Consider the following 8,632-nt stretch of genomic DNA (forward strand, 5'->3'; position numbering starts at 1 on the left):
AAGGGCTTTTTTTCTAGGTAAATGTATCAGAGAGAATCTTTTATAAACATATAATTTGTAAGCATAGTTACTGCATAAACTATTTTAATTCCTTTGGCAAATTACTGTATAAACTAAAAGCAAAACAGGAATCAATGTTCTCACATTACGATTACAGAAAACAAGCACGCAATCCAGTCACCAACTATCCAGTTCTAAAAAGGTCAAGAAGATTTTAAGGCGATGAAGAAAAAGGCATACACAGCATATTATATTAAGTTGTCCAACAGAATACAGCATGTTGAATGTGTAGACATGCAGCGATCAAGAAACAACAGTAGCTGTATTATGAAATCTCACCTGAAACGAAAAAAAATGTGGTTTTGTACATTCTAATTTGAAAAGAGGCACCTAATTTAAAAGAGACTATTAGTGCAGGGGTTAAATTAAATTGAACTTAATGATGTAAGTATTTTTTTCTTTAAATTAAAAAAAAAAAAACTTCACCAGACTGCAATTGTTTAAAAATGAAATGGTGTATGACAGTCGCTGAATAAAACATGTATCTAAATGAAGCACTAAAAAGTATGCACCTTAGATATCAATACTGTTTTCGAATGTACGTAACACTTTTTATACAATACACCATATCAAATAAACATATATTATGAATAGAATAGTATATCATCATGATTTAACTACATGTTACTCTAATGTTGTTTTTGGTACTTAAAATATCCCTAGCTGAATGCTTTAATGGCAAGCTATCTTTATATTGTATTCATTTATAAGTCCAGTATTCAGATCTCCACAATCCCCTCCTTTTCTGTTTTTCCAAGTGACATCACAGTTTGTGGCTACAACTATCGGTCATTATGCATGGCTGAGGCACAATGGCTGCTAGGTTATGTAGTTTTAGACGCTTCTGAGGACCCGGGTTCTCTCCAGCCACCAAAAGCTTTCTCAAGGAACTGAGCAGTGGCCAAGCAGAGATGATCCTGCATCTTCCCAGCGACCACCTGCACACCTAGAGGTAAACCCTCAAAGCTTAGGCCCACTGGACACTGGCTTACAGGCAGGCCCAGGATGTTGAAGATGGCTGGGAAACAATTTTAAGAAATAAAATTAAGAAATAAAATATGCATAAAGGGGTAGAATATAGGAGAGCAAACAGTCATCTTAAAAGTACAGTCTCTTAGACATTTACAGCATTTATCAGACGCCTTTATCCAGAGCAACTTATTTACTAGTAGTTACAGGGACAGTCCCCCCCTGGAGCAACTTAGGGTTAAAGGTCTTGCTCAGGGACACAATGGTAGTAAGTGGGATTTGAACCTGGGTCTTCTGGTTCATAGGAGAGCGTGTTACCCAATAGGCTACTACCAACCATCTTAGTTGCCTGCGTTCCTATGGGTATGAGTATTATGAACACAAACACTGGATAATAATTCCACAATAATTACCTTATTTGTCCTTGGATATGAGGATGACTGAGTAACATTTAGATTGAACCAATATAATTTAATTAGACAAAAAAGCATACATACCTGTGTAAGAGAAGTTGAATGGGGTGAAAAGAGGATGGTGATGCTTTGGGGCCAGATGGGGGTGGGAGGGGTACAGAAGAACCCCATTTGTTCCCAACAGCTCTTCTATCTCTTTCTGCAGTGACTCCTTCTGCTGCAGGATGAAGGGTGAGGGCTTGTTGCTCTGCAGCATTTCAGCTACAGCCAGGCCTAACAAAAATTAGACATGATAAGCAAACCTATGAAGAATTATATTTATTTTAAAAAATCTACAGTGGTGCTGTTTTTTTTAAATATATATAGTTTCTAGAGCAATCACTAGTCTCAATTAATAGCATTTTCAACAAAGGATCTGTATTTTTCCATTGTAGCTCATGCTCTGCCCTCTTTAGATTAGTCTCAATCTGATTCATCTAAGCAATAGCATTTTAAATACTATATTTATATTCCTTATGTGTCATTGCAAACACACACACACAAACTTACCTATGGCAGCCAGGGTGTGAGAGGAGCATCTAAATACCCATTTGAACAGCTCCCACAGAGGCCACACCTTGTTGCCATTGTCAGCCATTAGCTCAGCAAACGTTGTGGGTGGCTGTTACATATACATACAAAAAGGAATCAATGTGCTATGAAACAAAACAGCAGTGTAAAAAATACAAAGGCTTAATGTTGGGTGAAAGAATTAGAACATGCTACATCTGGACTGTACCCACATTAAAGGCTATTTATCAGTCTGAGCACACAGACCTTTCCATCTTTGTCTGGTGAGGACATCATCATTCCCCATATCTGGAAGGAGTGTTTGAGCTGTGGTAGACGCAGCTCCTGAACTTCGACTCCCAGGTCCGCCTCCAGTTTCTCCACTACCTGCAGATGGTTTGAATGCATAATGAATCGCCTATTTAATACAGTATTTAATGTAAGTCAGACGCATTTTGAATGCAGCTGGAACTGTTGTATGTGACATGGCCCTCTCACTCACTCACTCACTGTCCAGGCACAAACATGGAGAGAGCATGTAAACTCTGAACAGGGAACTCACAACCTTGGAAGTGTGAGGACACTTTGCTAACCGCCACGCCTTCTGTAACATGGCCATTCACTTGATTTCAAGTTGATGACACAAAAACCCTACACAGTCCACCAGCCAGCTAGTCGTACCCTCCTCTGAGCCTGCAGCAGCTGTGAATCCACGGGTGAAACAAGAGCAGAACCATTATCATGTGGAATGGAGAAGAACTTCAGTCTCTTTAGATCCACTTCAGATGACAGAGGCAACCTACAGAAAGTGAATGTGGTTTTATTTATGCCAATATTGGCCATGGTTTGCACAGGTTGTTGGTCCAACTACCTCTCGGCATTAGGACCTGCCATGATTTTCAGCATTGGCAGCAGATCTTCAGCATAGCGGCACATAGGGCCTGTGCTGATGAAGCCTGGCTGTTGTCCTGAGGGTGGTGGGTGCTGGCCCTCGTTTGAGACAATGCCTATATCACATGCATGAATATAAATATAATTATACAATATTTACTCATTTCCATAATAAAAAAAAAAAATTGTTTACTCGCCTGGGGTAGGTTTGTGTCCAAAGATTCCATTGAAAAAACAAGGCATACGGATGCTGCCCCCAATATCAGACCCCACTCCAATCACCGAAGCCCCTGCCCCCAATATGCTGCCTTCACCTCCTGATAGACCAAAAATAATAGTATGAGAAATGGACAGTCAAAATGAGAAAATTAGTACAAATGCTAATTAATAACAGTGGCATTACTGACCCGAGCTGCCTCCTGCTATCCTGCCAAAGTCATACGGGTTACATGTGATGCCATAGATGTTGTTGTGGGATTCCAGCCACATGCAGAGCTCACTGCAGTTTGTCACACCCAGCGGAATACCCCCTGCCCGCTTCAAAAGGGCCACACTAGGGGCATCGTTTGTGGAAATCAGTCCTTTCCTTGAGATCAGCCCTGTGGAGTTCGGCATACCTTGAAAGAAAAGGTGGGACTTTCAGCACTTAAAAGTAATTTTAAGTAATTCATTAAAACAATTCTTATTTACCCCATAAATTAGGATGGGGGTGAAAACATCCTAACTTTTATCTGTTCGAATGATCATACTTGTTTTTTTACGTTCTTCTGAACCTTGCACTTTGGACTGCATGCAAGTATTGCATAAACATAAAATAGCCAATCATATAAAATGTAATATACTGATTACCCTGTAAGCAAAAGGACTCTTTGACAGTGATAGGAACACCTAACAGAGGAAGTCTGTCCTCCAACACGTCTTCTCCTCCAGTCTCTTCCTCAATGAGCTTATCCACCTGAACAGCCTCCTGCAATGCTGCAGAAAACCTGAGACAGACAAACATTGCTTTAAATATTCTCTAGATATTTGCATACTTATATTCTAAAATGGCAATTCAAATTGTGCAAAAAGTCAACAAACTCTCTCCCGCACACACACACACACAAATATGTAAATATTCACATATACAGTGGGGCAAAAAAAGTATTTGGCAGCCACATATTGTGCAAGTTGTACCACTTAAAAAAATGACTGAAGTCTGTCATTTTCATCATAGGTGCTCTCCAACTGTGAGACAGAATGTAAAAATAATGGTGCAGAAAATAAGTATTGGGGCAATAGTAATAGTTAACCTTAGTATGTAACCTTATTTGGCAATGACAGAGGTCAAACGTTTCCTGTAGGTCTTTACCAGGTTTGCACACACTGTAGCTGGTATTTTGGCCCATTCTTCCATGTCGCTGGACACAGATTCTCTACTGGATTGAGGTCTGGAGACTGGCTAGGCCAATCCAGAATCTGGTAATGCTTTTTACATAACCAGTCCTTTGTTACCCGGGCTGTGAGTTTGGGATCATTGTCATGCTGGAACATCCAGCCACGTTTCATATTCAATGTTCTCACTGATGGAAGGGGGTTTTGCCTGACATCTCATAATACATGGCCCCATCATGTGACGTAGGGTGCTACTAATAGTAACCTTTGTTACTGTGGTCCCAGCTCTTTTCAGGTCATTGACCAGTTCTCCCTGTGTAGTTCTGGGCTGTTTCCTCACCATTCTCAAAATAATTTCTACCCCACAAAGTGAGATCATGCATGGAGCCCCAGAATACCCATAATTGGGAGGATATATGAGCTTCTTAAAGAATAGTTAACATGTCTATGAGGGTCAGAATTCTTGCTTGTTTGTAGGTGCTAAATACTTGAACCATTTAAAAATCATATAGTGTGATTTCCTGTACATATGATGAAAATTACAGACCTCTCTCATCTTTTTAAGTCAGACAACTTGCTTAATCAGTGGCTGCCAAATACTTTTTGTCCTGCTGTACATACATATACAGACCTATCTTTAACCATAGCATTGATTAGTGGGTTGACTTCTTGAATTCGGTCAATGTAGGCCTGCACCACCTCTACACTTGTCACCTGGGGAGGCAGACACACATAGACTTTTTGACCCTTTACATTAATGCACACATTACTTCACATTAGAATGCTCTGTTAAAGCTATTTGTTTATGTTTAAAAATGCATCAGCACATAAATAAATGCATGAAAGCATGCAGAGGGAACAAGAGGTGTCTCTGAGAAGTGTAACATTGCCTGGTGTTCGTGACCTTTGAACAGCTCAGGAACATTCCGGGCAAATGTGGCACTGTGCCACCATTGTCAAAAACACTCATCGTCTCTGGAAGCTGTACTAAAGACAACTTCGAGTAAACATTCATAGGTTTCACAGTAATTGCGTTAACGAGAATAATAAAAATAATAATGGAAAAAGACCATGTGCAGGTCTATGATGTGTTGAACTACATCTCCCAGAATCCCCCGAAACTGTCAACTTGCTGTATCCTTTAAGCGCCAACTATTTCACTGAGCCGCTAAACTAAGTTGTCTGCTAATTAACACAGGTTATACAGAACACTCTCTAAATATATACGTGGCTGTGGTTATTTAAAATAAAATAAACCTCTCTCCCACCTCTCTGCGCCGGATCATCCGAGCGAGCCGCATCGCGGGGACCTTCAGGAGAGGGTTGGTGATTGGTGGGAGTCGCGCAGACCGCTCAGGCTCTCGTACGGCGGCGATCATCTTGAAAATGGTGAAGAGCATCCCCATGAACCCGCGCAGAGCCCAGGCTAGGAGCCGCTCAAGCCGATTCAGCGCCATTCTGTACGGACATAAGAGCGACTTCCTCATCCCCAGCATGCACCGCGCAGAGGCTGTTTTACTGTCGAAACTGACTTTCATTGCTCGAGTTCATCTGATCTGAGTTCTGAGTTTACTTGATTATTGATATTTCCATTGAAGGCCCGCGTATAAAAACGCTGTACTACGATTGGGAAGTGATGATTCTCTACAAGATCCTTGATTTCAACACACAACCTATGGTGTTTACATACAGTATTCAGACGGTTCACGGTGAAACATTTGAAAAGTGAAGTGATTGTGAAACACTGCAGCACAGCACACGGTGACACAATGAAATGTGTCCGCCTCTTTTAACCATCACCCGTGGTGAGCAGTGAGCAGCAACGAAAAGGTCTGTGGGGACTCGAACCAGCAACCATCTGATTATGGGTCTGTTTTCTTAGCCGCAGGCCAACCACCTGGCGCCCCTGCTCAGCCCTGCACCTTACTCTACATAAATAAACTTTACTTCACTCGACTTACTTTCACCTCATATCAGGCCCTTGCAGACATGGGCTTTTTATTCTGTTACTCTTATTGTCTATATGTGAGGATGAACTGAATTAGCACAACCAGAAAACCTCAGACCATTGGCCATCTGAAACAGGTCAGTTTTATTCGCTTGATGAAACATGACATGAGATTGAGGAACAAATAAAACAAAGTGAGACAATTATTGCAGGTGCTGCACTTTGACAATAAAATAACCATAAAATAGGGTGTTTCATTCAGTACATCCGCACCAACCACAGTTGCCAACATGAAATGCAAAGCACACAGATATTCTGGTCTGCTTGACATTAGACGTAATTAGATCAGTCACCAAGCTAATGGGACAAAGCCCCTATCTGTCTTGCCAGATACAGGATATTACCCTCAAGAGGCCAATATCTGTTTGTGGGTTTGTTGGTGTCTTTTATTTGTTATGTCATTTTGCCTATACTTTGAAAAACATTTACAGGGTGGTACTACCATTGTGTCCCTGAGCAATACACTTAACCCTAAGTTGCTCCAGGGGGGACTGTCCCTGTAACTACTGATTGTAAGTCGCTCTGGATAAGGGCGTCTGATAAACGCTGTAAATGTAAATGTAAATGTAAATTTAATAAAAACATTCTGAAAAATGTATTATATAATAAAACAGTGAGGCTGCATGGTGGCATGGCAGTTAGTGATCTGGCCTCACACCTCAGAGGTTGTGAGTTTCAAACCTGGCTCAGAGAGTTTGCATGCTCTCCAGTGTTAACACGGGTCTCCCGCCATCCAAACGTCATGCACATTAGACCAACTTGCACCTCTGAATTGTCTGTAGGTGTGAGTGTGTAAGGGAATGGTGTGTGTGCACCCTGGGTGAATCTTCACCCTAGGCCCAACATCCCAGGCAGTAACAGGACAAAGCAGTTATGGATAGTAAGCGAGTGAGTGTTTTAGTGTACACTTTGGACACCTACAAGAAACTTGGCAGACCCTATGCAGTACTTCCACAAGCCCTCTAGAGGTCGCCAGACCCCGTTGAGGTTACATGTACAACTTTATGTACAAGTTGTGTGTGGTCTAGTCACACATGCAAATGCTGATTTGTATATGTGTTTTTAACAACCCTTCTGTTTAGTGCCTGTTCCCTGACATCAATTATTAGGCCATTACAAAACTGATTCAATGGTTGATTGGACCCAGCACTAAACCACCGGATGCTTCCTTTTACCGTTTCTAACCCAGAAGTGTCCAACAATCTGAAATATTTCAAATGTAGTTTCTGAGAGTCCATCCACCAGACCATCAGACTGCTGAATCTGTCCACAATTGATCAATTAGCCTTTCACCACATTTTGCCCATCCATGCACAATGCATTCTGCTCAAAAGAAAGCTTTAAACAACACAATGTTACTCCAAGTCTATTATAATTCTGTGAAATCAAACTTCCACTTAGGAAGCAACACTGATTGACAATGTTGCCACTGAGCAAAGCACCGTCCCCACACACTGCTCCCCGGGTGCCTGTTGTGGCTGCCCACTGCTCACTAAGCGAGATGGTTAAAAGCATAGGACACATTTCATTGTGTCACTGTGTGCTGTGCTTGCTGTGTATCATGATGACAATCACTTCACTTTCATGATGGCACATAAATGCGAGCTGTGGCAAGAAGATTTGCTGTGTCTGTCAGCATAGTGTCCAGAGCATGGAGGCGCTACCACCGCCTTTGTACGAGGAGGAACAGGAGGAGCGCTGCCAGAGCCCTGCAAAATGACCTCCAGCAGGCTATAAATGTGCTTGTGTCTGCTCAGTCAGAAACAGGCTCCATGAGGGTGGTATGATGGCCCAACGTCCACAGGTGGGGGTTGTGCTTACAGCACATTTGGCATTTGCCAGAGAACACTAAGATTGGAAAATTCACCACTAGCGGACTGTGATCTTCACAGATAAAAACATTCACACTCAGCACGTGTCAGAGTCTGGAGAGGCCATGGAGAACATTCTGCTGCCTGCAGCAACCACCTGCATGAACGGTTTGGCATGAACGGGTAGCCTGACTGCCATTAGGTACCGAGATGAGATCTTCAGGCCCCACATGAGGTAAATATGCTGGTGCGGTTGGCTGTGGGTTACTCCTAACGCAAGACCTAATGCATCATGTCTCATTCCATCCACTAATGCTACGTTGCACCACAGTCTGTCCAGGAGTAGGCGGATGTTTTAGTCCAGGTCTGGGAGAAGATCCCTTAGGAGACCATCTGCCTCCTCATCAGGAGCATGCTCAGGCATTGTAGGGAGGTCATACAGGATAGTGGAGTTCACGCACACTAATGAGCCTCATTTTGATTTGTTTTAAGGACATTACATAAAAGTTGGATTTGTGACTCCAAATCCAGACCTCCATGGGTTGATAAATTTGATT

At 42.1% G+C, this 8,632-nt stretch overlaps 1 protein-coding gene across 1 annotated transcript; it reads right to left on the bottom strand.

The window, feature by feature from the left end:
* Positions 1 to 67: 67 nt before the first annotated feature.
* faah2a (fatty acid amide hydrolase 2a) lies at positions 68 to 5,739 on the bottom strand. Its single transcript, XM_028976607.1, has 11 exons — positions 5,525 to 5,739; positions 4,888 to 4,970; positions 3,732 to 3,868; positions 3,290 to 3,499; positions 3,080 to 3,199; positions 2,863 to 2,998; positions 2,673 to 2,790; positions 2,259 to 2,378; positions 1,992 to 2,103; positions 1,527 to 1,715; positions 68 to 1,078 (listed from the first exon to the last, which is right to left on the bottom strand). The coding sequence occupies exons 1-11, from the start codon at positions 5,711 to 5,713 to the stop codon at positions 885 to 887; spliced, it is 1,608 nt and encodes a 535-aa protein (XP_028832440.1). The 5' UTR covers positions 5,714 to 5,739; the 3' UTR covers positions 68 to 884.
* Positions 5,740 to 8,632: the final 2,893 nt, after the last annotated feature.

Source organism: Denticeps clupeoides, chromosome 4 (genome assembly GCF_900700375.1).
Source record: "Denticeps clupeoides chromosome 4, fDenClu1.1, whole genome shotgun sequence".
Classification (NCBI taxonomy): domain Eukaryota; kingdom Metazoa; phylum Chordata; class Actinopteri; order Clupeiformes; family Denticipitidae; genus Denticeps; species Denticeps clupeoides.